This window comes from Schistocerca serialis, chromosome 3 (genome assembly GCF_023864345.2).
Source record: "Schistocerca serialis cubense isolate TAMUIC-IGC-003099 chromosome 3, iqSchSeri2.2, whole genome shotgun sequence".
In the NCBI taxonomy this organism is placed as follows: domain Eukaryota; kingdom Metazoa; phylum Arthropoda; class Insecta; order Orthoptera; family Acrididae; genus Schistocerca; species Schistocerca serialis.
Window position 1 is genome coordinate 112995998 of NC_064640.1, and position 16845 is coordinate 113012842.

The window sequence follows — 16845 nt, forward strand, 5'->3', positions numbered from 1 at the left end:
ACAATGTTGTTATCTTAGACACTACGAAAAGTGCACGAGAAGTTGTTGATAGATATATTGCAGATGTTTTGGAAGAAATGGTGAACACGCACAAATTTCGTTAGAAGCAGGTTTAGCGGTAGTGGTGGTGGTTAGTGTTTAACGTCCCGTCGACAACAAGGTCATTAGAGACGGAGCGCAAGCTCGGGTTAGGGAAGGATTGGGAAGGAAATCGGCCGTGTCCTTTCAAAGGAACCATCCCGGCATTTGCCTGAAACGATTTAGGGAAATCATGGAAAACCTAAATCAGGATGGCCGAAGACGGGATTGAACCGTCGTCCTCCCGAATGCGAGTCCAGTGTGCTAACCACTGCGCCACCTCGCTCGGTCAGGTTTAGCATATGAAAAGGAAGAGGGGACAAGCTTATAAGGTTTGTGATCGGACCAGCAAGGTGGAGTCTGTTGAGGAGATGTGCAAGAGGATCGAAATGTAACAGTAGCTTGAGTACTGGGCCACAGAGTTGCAGAGCAAGTTGCTGACATTACTGTGAGATGTTTACAATGCAGCCACAGTCTGATATGCATGATGAGTATCAAGCAGGTTAAGGTGGGACAAACCTGAGAGTAAACATTCTGACCGAACATCATACCAACATTCACCTTCAGCGATGTGAAGCTGTTGCCAGTGGAGCTGTCGTAAAGTGCATCTATTGTGTGGGACACACCAGTTCAACTGCATACAAGTATTCTAAGTCTTCATTCGTATGTTTTAGTGCCACTAGGCACCAGGAAGTTGCTCTGGATTAGCAGGGGTACCAGGAAGCCAAGCATTTCTGGAGCAGTTCAGTCTGTGATGAGCACACAGTTAAAAAAATAAGTGGTTCTACCTGGTGCAGTATAGTGAGTGGTAGTATGGTGATGCATGTGTGAGGATAAGTTTGGAAATATGTTTTCTAAGAAAGCAGAAAGTGAACTGTTGTCGCAAGGACGAGGTCCCAAATGATGTTCCAATACAACATGCTAAGAACCCATCAGATAGACAAAACAGAATAATAGTTTAATTGAGCTAGACCATGTATTGTTAAAGGTGATATGTTAAGGATGAATTATTAAGAAAGAAAAGTCCTCCAGGCTAATTTCTAGTTTTTAAGTGTGGAATGGAGAGTTAGAAGTTGTGTGAACATAAACATGACAAGGTGTCTAGTGGTGAAATAGCTTTGAAAAAATGAGCAGGGTATGGGACCCTTGAGACATGTTGCAAGATTGAGCAACATGAGGAGAGATGACAAGGTGACAATAGCAGTAGCGACTATATATGTGGCATTGTAGTGTGAGTGTTGAGAAATGTATTCCCTAGAGCTTAGTAGGACATGGGGCCTCAGAATAAGACATGAGGGCATAGAGAGAGATTTGTTAAGGTCACATGACTAGCAGAAAACGAAGTAAAGGCATGGTGTGACGTGTGATCTAAGAGAAATAATGGACTATTACGTGCAGTAGTAAATATGTAACCCAGCAGCATAAGAGTAAGTCTACTGAGTAAGCTTTGCAGGTTAAATGAGGTTTCTGAACCCTGCAGTGTAATCCAACAGACATTCCTGTAGTGGAATCCAGTTCTGTGGTACGACTTTCACAAGTCTTGGGAATCTCTCATGTATATTGGTTTAAATTGTGGCCCAGGGGGTGGGGTGGGAGGGGGGAGAAGGGGGTTGGGTATTCCCTTAGAAGGAGTGGTGTAGCGCCGCTACTCTCTTGCGGGAAAAACTGTGGGAGTATAATGGTAAAGCGTTTCAGCAGCCACTGGCAGCTGGCAAGTATGAAGTGTTGGCATTCCATTTTCAGTAACAAGGCTGTTTATTCATTGGGAGACGGGCCAGGCATGGCTCCCCAAACCTGCCAATACACCAGTAAGATACAGGTCTTGCAGTATAGGCAAGGGGATTTCACCACCAAAAGGCTTCAATAGTGCTATCAAGAATGTGACCAGAAGTGGCACATTGACATAACAACGGTGCTGCTATCTAGTATAAACAGCTGTCATTTTGCAGCAGACTCATTCACAAACCAGCAGTACTACTAGGACATGGTGGCTACACCTGACAAGGGCATAACATGAACCTTCCAGCAGCAGTCATGGGTTCAGGCTTTTGTCACTGTATCTGCCTCCTGCACTAAGTCTACCTTCCAGACTTGGTGCCACAATATGGCAAGGCTATCCCAGGCCCACTCCCTCAGCGAGCTGGATCTCTGAAAGCAGTCGCAGTTTACTTTAAAGTCACTTACCGAAAGCAGCTGTAACGAGCACGCACCTCGAACAGTGCGCACCTGCTGTTGATATTTTGTAATTAGCTTCTGTGTCAATCACACGTGTGTGAACTGTCACTGCTCCAGGTAAAGAACTACTCACAGGCAGTGAAGAAAAATATGAGTTGCCTTCTAAATAAGACATACAAAGGTTAAAGTTATAATGCACATAATTCTGATAATACATAGTGAAAGATTCTCTAAAAAGGATCACAGTGAATGGATACGTAGAGATGTATTTTGGTCATTGTCACCTTGCTGAGTCCTGCAAATGGGAGCCTGTATCTACTAATACGTGTAGAGGATGTAGACTCTCAACAATATTTCTGGCTCTAAACAAAATGCATAAAAATAATTAGCGTTTTGTTAATGACAAGCACGAGAGTACTACATATTAAATTGCAACACCTATCCAGATGAAACATTTTCCTGTGGTAAGCCCGAAAAAAATTATTTACTTAACCAGATTTAGTATTCCGGACTATACAGAATAATTTAATTCCTCTGTACTTTGAAAAACAACTTAATAAATGTTTACCATAATAAATACTGATTCGTCAAGAGTAAAAGCAGTGCGTGATATGGGTGACATCCAGCAAAAATAAATAAACAAATGCGTTCCTTCTCTATAAATGTAGAATTCGATGAATGTCATGAATGTATATATGAAATCCGTTTTCGAAAATATTGTCGTTTTTTCGCAATGGATGAAAAGTTTGTTTGGAATCCTTACTTGCATTCTCTGTGCCTTGGCTTCGTATTTGTTTATATTCTTTGGTTATGGGAAAAAAAGGTATTTGGGAGAGTTGTATGAGGAGGGGAAGGTTGTACATACATGCAAAATAACTGTAGTACACTCCGTTCTAAGTTTTAAAAAAATCCCTTCTCCCCCCATGAGTGAAAAAGTTCTGAAGTTGTAGATGGCAAATTCTTGTATAAATATTAAATTTGCACAGACATTCAGGTTATGATACCACTTCCGTTAATAGTTTGCAAATTTCATCCACCGCGCCGTTTTAGAATTAATGCGCCTAAGTTTAACATTTTTACGCCTAAGGTTAAATGAAACGCGCACTATTTATGTACAGAATATTCATCTGAATGCTGCAGTTTGTCTTCCCTCAGAAGTTTATTCCTGACACGTTTTCTGCTCGTTTATAACCACTTGTGTTGGTTATGGATCTTGAAGGCTCTGACAGCTCACAATCTGGAAAAAATAAGGTAAATAACACATTCTGATAGCTGCTTTTCATGTTTAATATAAGTTATGTGTTCTTACCCGTATTCGTTAACAGTCACGAACTTTCAAAACAGCTGTGTTAGAGCAGAAATCTTGACATACTCTCTCCTTGTGTGACACTTCCTTGATGTTTCGAATAAATCCAGTCAACAAATACACAACTGTCGTCGTGATCAAAGTGTATATTAATCCGTAATTGAGCCGGCTCATTGAGAGTAAATGTAGCAGACAGCTTATTGTTTCTTATGATGTAGGTTCGAATAGATAAAGTCCAGTAAATGCTGTTGTTTCTTTAAACTTACTGGAGCCCTGGGATGGAAAAAAAACCCTACGTCTGTACAAAATTTGAAAGGAATTGTCACAGTTGTAGAAACAAGTGTGACGGTTTTAGAAGGAAGTGTTATTTTAACCATGTTGTTGGACTGACTATATGTGTAGCACTAGAGAACCGTGCATGTAAGATTTTCGGGTATCGTCATATGTTTTTCAAGTAGCGTAACAGGGTATAAATGGGAGACACACGCTGTTGGAACTTGTGCACAATTATTTTTTCGCCCAGCAAAAAATTGCAAGTAGTCTCAGAATAAATTGCTTGGCAATGTCGAACGAGATGGTTCATTCAGATTCCTTACTGCACCACAGAGTTTATTATTGCCTACAAAGTTCAGTGTAAAATATCTTATTCTGATTGATAATAGTTGCCATCTGATGAGGATTCATCTCTTATTTCCCCATTTTAAATAAGTTTTCTATTTAGCTATAAAAGAACTTAATAGAAACTAGACAGATTTTAACTATCAGGCTGATATTGAGAATTGTTGTTATTGGAGACAGTTCTATGGTGTTAATCCAGAAGCTAGTTAGTGTTTACAGCTGTTTAACAGTGACAGCTCAATATATATATAGAACTTCACTGTGAGAAAGATGATGAAAAAGAAAAGTCACTGTAAAAGCATCGGGAAAACCACACCATGTGGTTAAAAGCCATAAAATAAAAGCCCACTGATGATGATGCAACTGCAGTGAAACATGTTTGTGATAAAAAACAAACTTTTGTTTTGCTAAAGGCGGACCCCTTCAAAAAATGTGTTGTTAAAGCAAACACGGGCTAAAGAGTTTCAAACCTAAGATGATTACTTAGACGATTACCACGTGAAGATTGATTACATATAATTTGCTTTATCATCAGAAACTTCTTGTTAATGTGTAGGTCTTTGCTGATTAGTAATTCATTTATAGTAATATATAGTGGAACATTATCACTGAAATTTAGTTGGTTCCCACGTATTTTTGTTTTTAATTGCTTATTTTGCACTGTTTTTGGTAATACCATTAATCTGTAATTTGTATTAAAAATGTGAAAATTCGTGTGCTAGCTGTGCTCTCCTTAGTTTAGTTATAGTCTGATTATAAATACTGTCGAAAATTGTAGTATTTTGATTAAATTTTCCACAATACATACGTAATTCCTCATCCATACAAGCTAATAGTTTCCATGTTAGAACTGAATGAAGCAACTTTATAGCTGGACTCGTGTTAAAGGGTGTGTTATGAATACCTGTGCAACCATCCATATTTAAATTTTTCCTTAATCAGTTCTGCTGCATCCTGGAACTGATACGTTCAGTATTGTAATCATTCTCATCTGTGGTCCTTGCCGAGTTCAGCTAGTCCTCCATTTGTAATGCCCTGTCGATGAGATATTAATGCCTTCTTTACTTATCTTCCCAGTTTCCTTTCCAAATATCTTGAGGTGAATGCCAGGATGAATTTTTTGACAGACAACTGATTTCCTGTTCACTTTTTAGCTGATGTTATTCTCCTCTTGTAATGGCATTTATGTTGAGGCATTAAATGTTGATAATACTTTCTTATACATTCATAATTTGTATTATTAGGTGAAGAAAGGGTTTTGTATCTGCACCGCAGCCTAAGGTCTAGGTTAGGTTGGAAGGTAACAATTTAGTTGAGAGTTGATCACTAGCGAAGCTAATGTTTTCTGTGACGTATTGAAAAGTGGAAGGGAGTTAAAATAAATAACTGTTACCTGGCAATGAATATTTTTCTGTTCTATTGAAGTAGGTGATATATTTTACCTAAGTAGTGCTCTCCCCTCCCTTTCACAAAGGACTACAGTTGCAGTGTGACAATTCATGCTTTTCGTTAATTTTTTTTTCTGTTGCTTTAGTGTTCGATAATGGCAGTATGTGTAATTATCTAACTGAAAATTGTAAATTACTGTGTGACAAATTACCATTATAACATATTAATTTTCTTTGCAGCTGACAAACAGTGGCACAGAAAATGACTCGTCAAATAAGGAGATATCAGATAAAGATGTCAGATCAAAGAGGTGAGATTAAAATATCTTTCAATGCCTTGTTCTGATCACACACACACACACACACACACACACACACACACACACACACAAAATGGAAATCTACCTTTGTGGTGTTTAATGCAATTAAAAAAAAAAATCACTTATACTGTACACTATAAAGTTAATTACTAGTTTTTAAAAGAAATGTACACTGAAACAAGCAAGGTTTTCAGATGAATAAGTTGAAACATCCCCTTTCCAGTGAATGGAGGTTGTGGAGTGATTTGTTTTGGTAAGGCGGAAAACCTAGTCATCTATTAGCAATCAAAAATCTGATATCAGCGTTTTAATATGCCGACTCTCCTTAAATATTAGTTGTGATGACAGGTCAATTAGTAACGTAGCTCGAGGTCTGTGTTTGGTTGGAAAGTGACAATTTGGTTTATTTAAACTGCATACCAATACTGGTTTGCTTATGTTGTAATATAATCATAGCTTTGTGTTTTCAAGAAAGTGAGCATTATGGTGAATTCACTTGTGCATGTAATATAGTAGCCAAACAACATAGAATGACAGTGGTGGTTGTATGCTGCAAATAACACTATGCCTGTTATTTGAACATTCAAGTGTTAGTTGTACATACCTATATCTTGCTAACAAGAGTAACCAACATTATATTGACAACTGTAAACAGTTTAGAAATGGTTTTAAAGTTGTGTGGCATGTTAAAAATAGGAAAGGATTAATTTGTTTGTAAAGCAAGTGACATATTTATAATTTAGTTTGTCTTTGCAGATTTGGTGCAGATTTTGACTTTTCTGAGACTACTGTTTACTTATGTCTTCTATAGTTTTTCTCATCTGGGATAAATATGTAAAAATTATTCAATTTCCAAAAGATGCCAATATTAAAAATCACATAAGACAGATTTCCTTGTGGTTTGGTGATGTGGTTGACATTTATGTAGAACACATTTTTTTGGAACAGCTTGCCTGTATAATGTCCACATTTATTAACATTTTCTTCATTGAAAAGGTAGTTAAATAATAAACTAGAAGTAATTTGTCATTGGGGACATTGCTTTTTCTCAGTGTTATTCGGAAAAACTACTGTTTCCTTTGCCATGTTATATGTAGTGGTGTCTCAGACATTTTGAAGACTTCCTCCCATCATAGTCATCATTATTATCATTGTAAACTGACTGTAAAAAAAAAAAAAGAAAACCAACTTAGGAAACAACAACATTCAGGAAATAGTAGCACCTGTAACTAACAGCTCCTGATAACAGGGGAAGTCATCAAATGCTTGAAATACCATTTGAACATAAGGCAGGAAAGCTGAGTGGATTTTATCCATCCTACACCTATGTTAATTTCTTACATTGAATTTCTCTAGCGACTAATTTCTTTGATACATCAGCCCATGAACTTTGTTACACCACCAGATAGTGAGTAGGAATCAACAGGTACCCATAATTTATTTTATTTATGGTGATTATTATTATGATTAAGTATGATTCATTATAGTTCATCACATAAAGTTTCTCTTCACTTTTATAATGAGTGTTGTATTCTGTCACTCGTAGCTGCTAAAATTCAAGAAATAGGTCCTTTGTCAGTTGTTACCAACAGCACTTCATACCTGTATAAATATATTGAGAGTTATTTTTGTGAGGAGCCAGCCACTGATATAAAGGGTGAAATGAATCTGTTGATACCAGTTGTTTGCTTTGACACACGACATAATGGTAATGTGGCAAGCGACGTCATATACATGCAGAGATATAGCAGAACACTAGCAATCTGTATTTCGCTTCTATTTTATTTTAGTTTTTGGACTGTAGGGTATGGTGATATGTGTAGAGTTGTCAAAGGTGTAGGTTGGGTTGAAGGGTGAATGTTTTGCTGTGAGCTCGCAAAGCCAATGAATGTGATGTCACGAGAACAATTATAATTCTTGTTATGGAATGTACTTCACATATATTGGATGGTTGCACATGGCTTATGGTTACCATTTTGTTGACAATATCAGAGTGGTGATTCTTCTGGAAAACCTGGAATTCGCAGGCAATTACATTTTAGCTGGAAAAATCAGGGAAATCTTGGGGAATTTCAGGAATTTCACAAATTATCAGGGAATTTTTTGTTTTTAACTTAGCATTGAAACCGAATTTTATTTTTATAAATAACAAATTTTAATATACCTAAGATTTCTCAAATTGTCTTAATTATAGGAATATTATTCCATGTAAATTATCAATGTTTAAGAACTATGGTATGCTTTAATTTGAGTAATTATGACTTGCTTTCATGTTTTATGGAATGCAAGATGGTGACTTGGGATCAGTTTCAATTGCTGAGGTTGAGGACTTGTTAAGACTCAAATTTATTTTATTAGGAAATTGTAGTATTTTCAGATGTAGAATCACTTTCTAAACATTTGGGCCTATCGAGAAATATTCTTTTACTCCTGAAAGCTTAGGTCCCATGTATCATTACAGTTTAATCTCCCACCTTACTGGTGTTCCCTGACTCGGTATCTTCAGCTTTCTCACGCAATTTCCTAGTCCTCAAGGTTTTTGTAAACGTCCGTCAATTTCGTCGTATTTGGTTTTCCACATATACTTCGGTTTCTATAGGGATATTACAGAGTGGACCAAACAGAGGAAGGAAGCTTGTAGTAAAATCTGTAAATACAATTTTTGTGTACTTTTACTCCATGTGTGAAGTGAGTAATTTCAGGTGTGCATATACATTTTGAATCAGTGAGTTCTCTGATTTGTGTAAGAGAATAACTCAGCTCAGTAACATAAGATTCATTTGGAATTGCAGAAATCATTGGTGGAAACACTTTGTGGATTGTAACTACCCAGTGGCCCATAAGGTGTGCTGCAGTTCTGTTTAATGAAAGTTTTGGTAGCTGAAGCTGTGGCCACCGTTGATTTCTGGTGGTGGGATAGGGGACACATGACAATGCTGTAAATATAGAAATAAGCAGGTACAAAGTATGGAAGTTACATGAAGGGAGAATAAAAAATTGTAGTCAGATGTGGTGAGCTTTACATAACACTTACAATTATGCAAAAGAAATTAAAAACAGTCAGAGATTCTGTTAGGTTACAAAATACAGTTGTTTGTGGCTTATAGTGAATGACTATTTGTGTGACATGTTTTGGTTCTTTAGTTGTAAACATAAATTCCACAAATAATGGTTTTGCAAGACTTGGCTAATCAGTTTATCATTTGGAGCAAGAAGGCACTAAATATTAGTGCCCAACCACCACATACCATGACACCTACAAGGTGATTGATACTTTTCTGCTTTGTTTTCTAATAATATGTAAAGCTTGCGGATATTGAGGATCCAAGTTACTGTCCAGCCACACAGATTAGAGTTTTCCATAGTTTCTCTAAAATTGTTTCAGGCAAGTAGACGGGATGGTCATTTGTAAATGACTCGGCAGGTATCCTTCCCCATGCTAGTCCAGTCAGGGCATGCACTTCATCTCTGATGACTTGATCACTGACAGAACACAACCCCAGTTGCATGCTCCCCCTCCCCTCCAACCTTCCACAATTTTTTAAAGTTATTTTCTGGTACAGTCTGCATTTCAGCAAATAACATTTTCCTGCTGAAAAGATGTACCCAGTTTTTTTGACAGCACTAACTCCAATTCTGAAAATGATTGTTGTTGGGGTTGTGTAACATATTTTACCTCACTAGTTTATTTCTGTAATATATTATTAAGATTGGAGTCGCAGCTTGGTGGCATTGGTGCATGATGCTGGTTCAAATTTCTCATTCTGAAACCAGTAGGTTGCAATATGCATGTGAAATGCAGCAGATGACATTGTATTGATAGTATGTGGAACTGGAGGGCTTTTGATGTGAGTATGATTAATGTGGGAATTGCAAAGTTTTTTTATAAAACAGCTTCTGCTGAAAAGTTTTATGTGAGAAAGCGCCTTCTTAATTGTAAATATTCATTGAAGTTTCATGTGCTGTACTTAAGTAAAATATGGCGACCGGAATGTGTACGATTCATAACTGGAACAACTCAATTTTCTTGACTGAGTTGCCCTTTGGCAGTTGCAAATGTCAGCAGGCAATCTATTAGTGCTGACTGATAAACAAACGTGGCTGGAACACAGTACTGTAAATAGTTTGGATACATAATTAGTCAAAAGTTAACCACAATAAGTCTGAACAGTTTTCTGCTTTTCATTTTTACATTGTCAGACCAGAACACATTTGATATATTGTGATCCCATGAAACTCGACTGGCTCTGTTCATCCATGGAATTCAGAGGGCAAGAGGTAGCAGTGCCCGGCTTGACACCCTATTTCGATGATGATAAAAAAAATTGGTTGAAACAGTTTTACATTTAACACATCAGAAAAGAGTTATTTTGGGTGAGCAAGATAAGTGGGACACCGTGTATGATATAAACATTTCAGTAAATCAGAATTCAGTGTCATTTATATAAATAAAAATTGTTGAAGTAATGCAGTAGCTCATAAGAGACATGTTAGCCACTTGGGTGTCCTTGTCTACCAAGTTCCCTATATTACCCATCTTGCCATGCCCTGTTTATAGGTCATTTTTGTGCAGTCTAAATCTGATGAACCTTGTGCAAGAAGTTGGATGTTCTCTTTGTTTATTAGCAAAACTGCAGACACAATTTTTGATTAGTATGCCTCTCCCTCTATTTGTATATGATGAGAGATTATATTAATAATGAATATTTATGCACAAATTTAATAAAAGATATAATTTATAAAGAATCTGTATTGAACATTAATACAGTGTAAATGCTTAAGAGGGCAAATGTAACCAATCAGGAGGCTTATCACAAATGTTTCGATTCAAACTGAAGCATTTGCAGAAGTCATTACTTGACTTTTGCTTCCTTGGATTTCCACAGTCATTATCAATTTAATGTGTACATAAGAATACAAGTGACAACAATGTAGTGACCCAAATTCACAAGTTCATTCAGAAGGTAATTACACACGGCTGGTTTCTGTGAATATTAGCCATGATCTGACATTAATTCCTGGTTATGTAACACTGCCACATAACTAACTATTAATTTGGAATGTCATTGTTGCTTGGTAGGGACTGCTGGATCTCTCTCTCTCTCTCTCTCTCTCTCTCTCTCTCTCTCTCTCTCTCTCACACACACACACACACACACACACACACACACACACACACACACACACAAAATAAAAATAGAGAGAGGGGGGGGGGAGATTGCTGTATTCCAAATTGCAGTAAGTGTAGAGCAAGAATTAGAAATTCACTAAAGGCTGTTCATGTTTTTGCTTCATAGTGTACATTCATAACAGCTGCTGTTCCTGACGAGGGGTAATAAGGACAACAAACGAACAGTGGCTTCTCAGAAGCCAATGCTATAATGATATGATTTAGATCACAAAATAATGTGCGTGTAATGAAAGCAAAAGTGGTTGGATTGTAAAGAAATAGTATTTTCAGGTTAAATCACATTGTTTGTTGCTCACAGTCAATTAAAGCATAGTATCACCTTCCATCCTAATGTACATCTCAGACAGAGCAGTCCGTCACCCCAACCAAAATTCTGTATTTCATAAGAAATCAGAAATATAAATATATGGAGTCAGTGAAAGGTTGACCAACAATACAATGTTAGCAGCGTATTAAGAGCTTGTCATTGGCTGTTCCAAAATATCCTGTTATTGCCTACCTCTAAGTTGAAATGATAATGCATAACAAACATCCACTCTAAACTGTGCACAAACAATACACAGAAATGCAGATTAGTAAGCTAGAACTGATCTAGTAATACTGTTATGCCTGCACAAACACCACCACTTTTTCACATATGGTAATTGCATGAATTCTACTACATTTTTATCTTGACGTAATATTTTTGCTGCCTGCACAGTGCGAAGAAAAGAAATCGGAGGAAGAAAAATTCCATAATTACTACCGAATCAGAAGCTGATAAAAAGGCGTATGACTCTGCTATAGAAGAAGAAATTCAGGCAGGATGTAATATCTCTCTCCAGGTAATTGTGATGTGATTTGATTTTTGTTTGAAGGTTAACAGAAAGTAAGTTGTGAACTTAGTGAACAGACACCATCATTTACAATTTCCTAGGCACTTTGTAGCAATTTTTGTACAAAACATACATTGAAATGACAGTATGTGATACAGAGGAAAGTATAAACTGTTAAGTATTTTTTGAAAGCATGTTGTATGTCAGTCCTTTGTTTGTATCTGATGAAGACAAACTGGAAGTGTTCTTGAGATACGAGTGCTAGAACAACGTGAATCTGAATGGTGGTAAGTGATATTCATAGCTGTGCATGATTCAGGACTCCTGGTTCAGTGTGTTATATTTTCTGAGACTATGACATTCAAGATATCAACCCCATCTTATGAACAGTGCCATGATCCATTACTCTTGAATCATTTAGTTCAAAGTAAATAAAGTTGTCCAAAGCAAATTAGCAAGTCACTCTGGCTAAACTGATATCAAAATTTAATTCAGACACTACCACATATGTATGAAAGGACAGTAAGACACTCATCGGCTACCATTAAGTATGAATAAGTATAAACCCCATCCTAGTGCCTCTTTTAAGACCACAGCAGAGGCGACAGTTTCTGTGAGTTTGAATAGCCACTTTTTGGCTTGCACATGATCTGAAACAAGTAGCTTGATTAGAGTTATAGTGATGGTTTTGCAAGCTAACAGTGAAATGAGAATGTGACCTTCAGTACTTGATGCCATAAATCTTATTTGGCAACAATATACAGGGTGTTACAAAAAGGTACGGCCAAACTTTCAGGAAACATTCCTCACACACAAAGAAAGAAAATATGTTATGTGGACATGTGTCCGGAAACGCTTACTTTCCATGTTAGAGCTCATTTTATTACTTCTCTTCAAATCACATTAATCATGGAATGGAAACACACAGCAACAGAACGTACCAGTGTGACTTCAAACACTTTGTTACAGTAAATGTTCAAAATGTCCTCCGTTAGCGAGGATACATGCATCTACCATCCGTCGCATGGAATCCCTGATGCAGCCCTGGAGAATGGCGTATTGTATCACAGCCGTCCACAATACGAGCACGAAGAGTCTCTACATTTGGTACCGGGGTTGCGTAGACAAGAGCTTTCAAATGCCCCCATAAATGAAAGTCAAGAGGGTGAGGTCAGGAGAGCGTGGAGGCCATGGAATTGGTCTACCTCGACCAATCCATCGGTCACCGAATCTGTTGTTGAGAAGCGTACAAACACTTTGACTGAAATGTGCAGGAGCTCCATCGTGCATGAACCACATGTTGTCGTACTCGTAAAGGCACATGTTCTAGCAGCACAGGTAGAGTATCCCGTATGAAATCATGATAACGTGCTCCATTGAGCGTAGGTGGAAGAACATGAGGCACAATCAAGACATCACCAACAATGCCTGCCCAAACGTTCACAGAAAATCTGTGGTGATGACGTGATTGCACAATTGCGTGCGGATTCTTGTCAGCCCACACATGTTGAGTGTGAAAATTTACAATTTTCTCACGTTGGAATGAAGCCTCATCCATAAAGAGAACATTTGCACTGAAATGAGGATTGACACATTGTTGGATGAACCATTCGCATACCTGTGGAGGCCAATCAGCTGCTGATAGTGGCTGCACATGCTGTACATGGTACGGAAACAACTGGTTCTCCCGTAGCACTCTCCATACAGTGACGTGATCAACGTTACCTTGTACAGCAGCAACTTCTCTGACGCTGACATTAGGGTTACTGTCAACTGCACGAAGAATTGCCTCGTCCATTGCAGGTGTCCTCGTCGTTCTTGGTCTTCCCCATTCGCGAGTCATAGGCTGGAATGTTCCATGCTCCCTAAGACGCTGATCAATTGCTTCGAACGTCTTCCTGTCGGGACACCTTCGTTCTGGAAATCTGTCTCGATAGAAACGTACCGCACCACGGCTATTGCCCCATGCTAATCCATACATCAAATGGGCATCTGCCAACTCCGCATTTGTAAACATTGCACTGACTGCAAAACCACGTTCGTGATGAACACTAACCTGTTGATGCTACGTACTGATGTGCTTGATGCTAGTACTGTAGAGCAATGAGTCGCATGTCAACACAAGCACTGAAGTCAACATTACCTTCCTTCAATTGGGCCAACTGGCGGTGAGTCGAGGAAGTACAGTACATACTGACGAAACTAAAATGAGCTCTAACATGGAAATTAAGCATTTCCAGACACATGCCCACTTAACGTCTTTTCTTTATTTGTGTGTGAGGAATGTTTCCTGAGAGTTTGGCCGTACCTTTTTGTAACACCTCGTATAGTTCAGGTGAGTAATAGGATTATGTAGCAAGATATTTCATTCACTCACTTCAAAATAATATTAAAATATTTAATATTTTGGTGAGTTTTAAACACTACCTTGGCGGATGTCTTTTCTCTGTATCAGCTCAAGCATTTATGAGATGTTGTATGAAGATCTGATCTTACTAGAGATCTTTTACCTCTAAGAACTAAGAGCTGGGATCCTCGTTGGAAATTATATTACTCAATTTTCTCCACATATTTTTCTCTCACATATTGTCAACATCACATTGAAGCATTTCAGCCAGCTTGAGCTGAGGAGGGTGGTGGATACACAATATTAGGCATATATGCTGTGACTTACGTCTTGTCAATGCAGAATGTTGACTTCCAGTGCTTAAATATTGATGAAGAGTTGCAATGATCTTTGTTTTTTCTCCATGCAAACAAGGCCACATACATGAAATACAATAGCGATGTGTCTATAAAGTTTGATGCACTGCAGATGATCTACAGTCTTATTAAATCAGAAAGCGTATTCACAAATTGCGAATGCAGACCTACCTAAGCTATACAATTTACTGGAAACAAATGAAAATTTGTACCAGACGAGGACTCAAACCCTGATGTGATTCCCACACAGGCAAGGACTTAACTTAGTCTTCTCATCAGGTTCCCTGGGCTTTGGCAAGAAATACATTTGCGCCATGTCTGTCTTTCACAATGTGTACAAAGTTTGATGCAGTGTTCTTTAGGACATGCATGCTTGAGAAAATTTACCATGCACAACTTAAAAAAATCACAGAAAATGTTGAGCTCTTCCCAGCAATTTGTGTTCCATAGGTCCACAGAAATCAGCACGAATCACTTCTCCAAGTTGTGTAGTACATTACTGTCATGACTGAAAACTGCTGTGATGCTGCTTCCCCATAACACATGCTCTGAAAAATTCTTCACCAAAGTCCTCAACTTCAGCACCTCATTGCTTCAAAAATTGCTGAACAAGGCATTTGATTTGGGACCCAATCATTCATGAAAAATATGCAGGATCCTTTGATGTACGATTTACCTCAGGATTATGAGATTGAATTTGTATTGTCACTCTGATGGCTTTAACAATGCCATTGTTTCAGAACTCGCCCTTGTGTTTTGATGAAATAAAGTCTAAACTATTGTTCATAGCATGTGATAACAGAAAGAAGGTTTCTTCATCCTTCTGAAGTATACAAAACACTATCCATATGGCATAGCTCCACTCTCCATTGACAAAATCTTCAAAATAAATAGTCCCTTTTCCTAGTGCTTTCACAGTTCAATTACTGCCCATACGTATCTGCAGTGATTTTGCAAACTTAGAAAACAATAAGTACCACTCAATTTTCTTAGTCATATGATTCGTTGCTCCACAATTGGTGATCCACAAGTTCTTGTCTAATTCTGTGCTCATTACTTCACCAATCAAAGCCTTGTCAGACATTTCACTTTCATTTTGGTTACGGATACTTTTTTTTTTTTTTTATTTAACAAGTGGAAACATTTTTTATAATGTATAAACCCGCCACAACCAAAACATTTAAGCTTTTTTTGTGTTCATTTGACAAAGTAACATTCCTGCCAGTAGTGTGTTCCGTATTTCTCGTTTGTTTAATATTTCTTTTGGTATGGAACAGTGTAACTAACTCATCCCGTTTCTCCCTCTGATAAGCATGATGATTATAATCAGATGTTAACAAATCCATTAAATGTTTTAGTATCTGTTGATCTTCAGATTGTGCCCACCATGACTGTCATAGGCTTTCATGAGTGTCAGGCAGTGTGTCAAGTATTCAAACCATTAGTGATTTATCGGGCTTCACGTTGGGTTGCTGCATGCGAAGTACCAAGTTTTCAAAATGAGCGAGATGTATCACCATGTCATCACTTGTAATCATATGAAAACTGACAAATTATGACCAAGGAGAATGTGGGGCTAGTTTTGTTTTCTGTTCAAACACCCCCCAGGGGGCTCATGGTTCTTTCGTGAGTTCGTGCATGGTGCACATGTTTCAAATGGCTCTGAGCACTATGGGACTTAACATCTGTGGTCATCAGTCCCCTAGAACTTAGAACTACTTAAACCTAACTAACCTAAGGACATCACACACATCCATGCCCCAGGCAGGATTTGAACCTGTGACCGCAGCGGTCACGCAGTTCCAGACTGAAGCGCCTAGAACCGCACGGCCACACCGGCCGGCGGTGCACATGGGGCCCCGAGCTATTGCAGCTCATTTTTCATTCCCTAGCTGCTTTCCCATCTCCCTGTCCCCTCCCTCCCTATCCCCACTCCTTCCCCGTTGCCTCCTCCTTCCCCTCTCTCGGCGTTCTGCTTTATGTCGACCTGGCTACTCCCGTGGTTTCCTGTATTGGTTGCTATTTTGTTCCTTTTGCCTATTCTTTCACCCTTTTGGTATTTCGGTCCGAGGCTTGACCTCCACTTCAAAATTTCCTGTTTTTAGTGTGAGCCATATGGGGAAGATTTCCCTCCCTAGCATCTACAGTGTGGATTCCTCTCCCCTCTCCCTTCCCCTCTCCATTCCCCACTGTAGCCCCCTTCCACCCTGTGAGGTTGCCAGCACGTGTAGCCTGTCCGTGTGGTGGGACT

At 38.4% G+C, this 16845-nt stretch overlaps 1 protein-coding gene across 1 annotated transcript in view; it reads left to right on the top strand.

Annotated features, from left to right (window-relative positions):
* Positions 1 to 3072: 3072 nt before the first annotated feature.
* Positions 3073 to 16845, top strand: part of LOC126469800 (glycylpeptide N-tetradecanoyltransferase 2) — an 89785-nt gene continuing 76012 nt past the window's right edge. Inside the window, exons 1-3 of the mRNA XM_050097058.1 lie at positions 3073 to 3504; positions 5806 to 5876; positions 11777 to 11900. Of these exons, the coding sequence (XP_049953015.1) occupies positions 3460 to 3504; positions 5806 to 5876; positions 11777 to 11900 (240 nt within the window). The 5' untranslated portion in view covers positions 3073 to 3459. The remainder of the gene's footprint in view (positions 3505 to 5805; positions 5877 to 11776; positions 11901 to 16845) is intronic.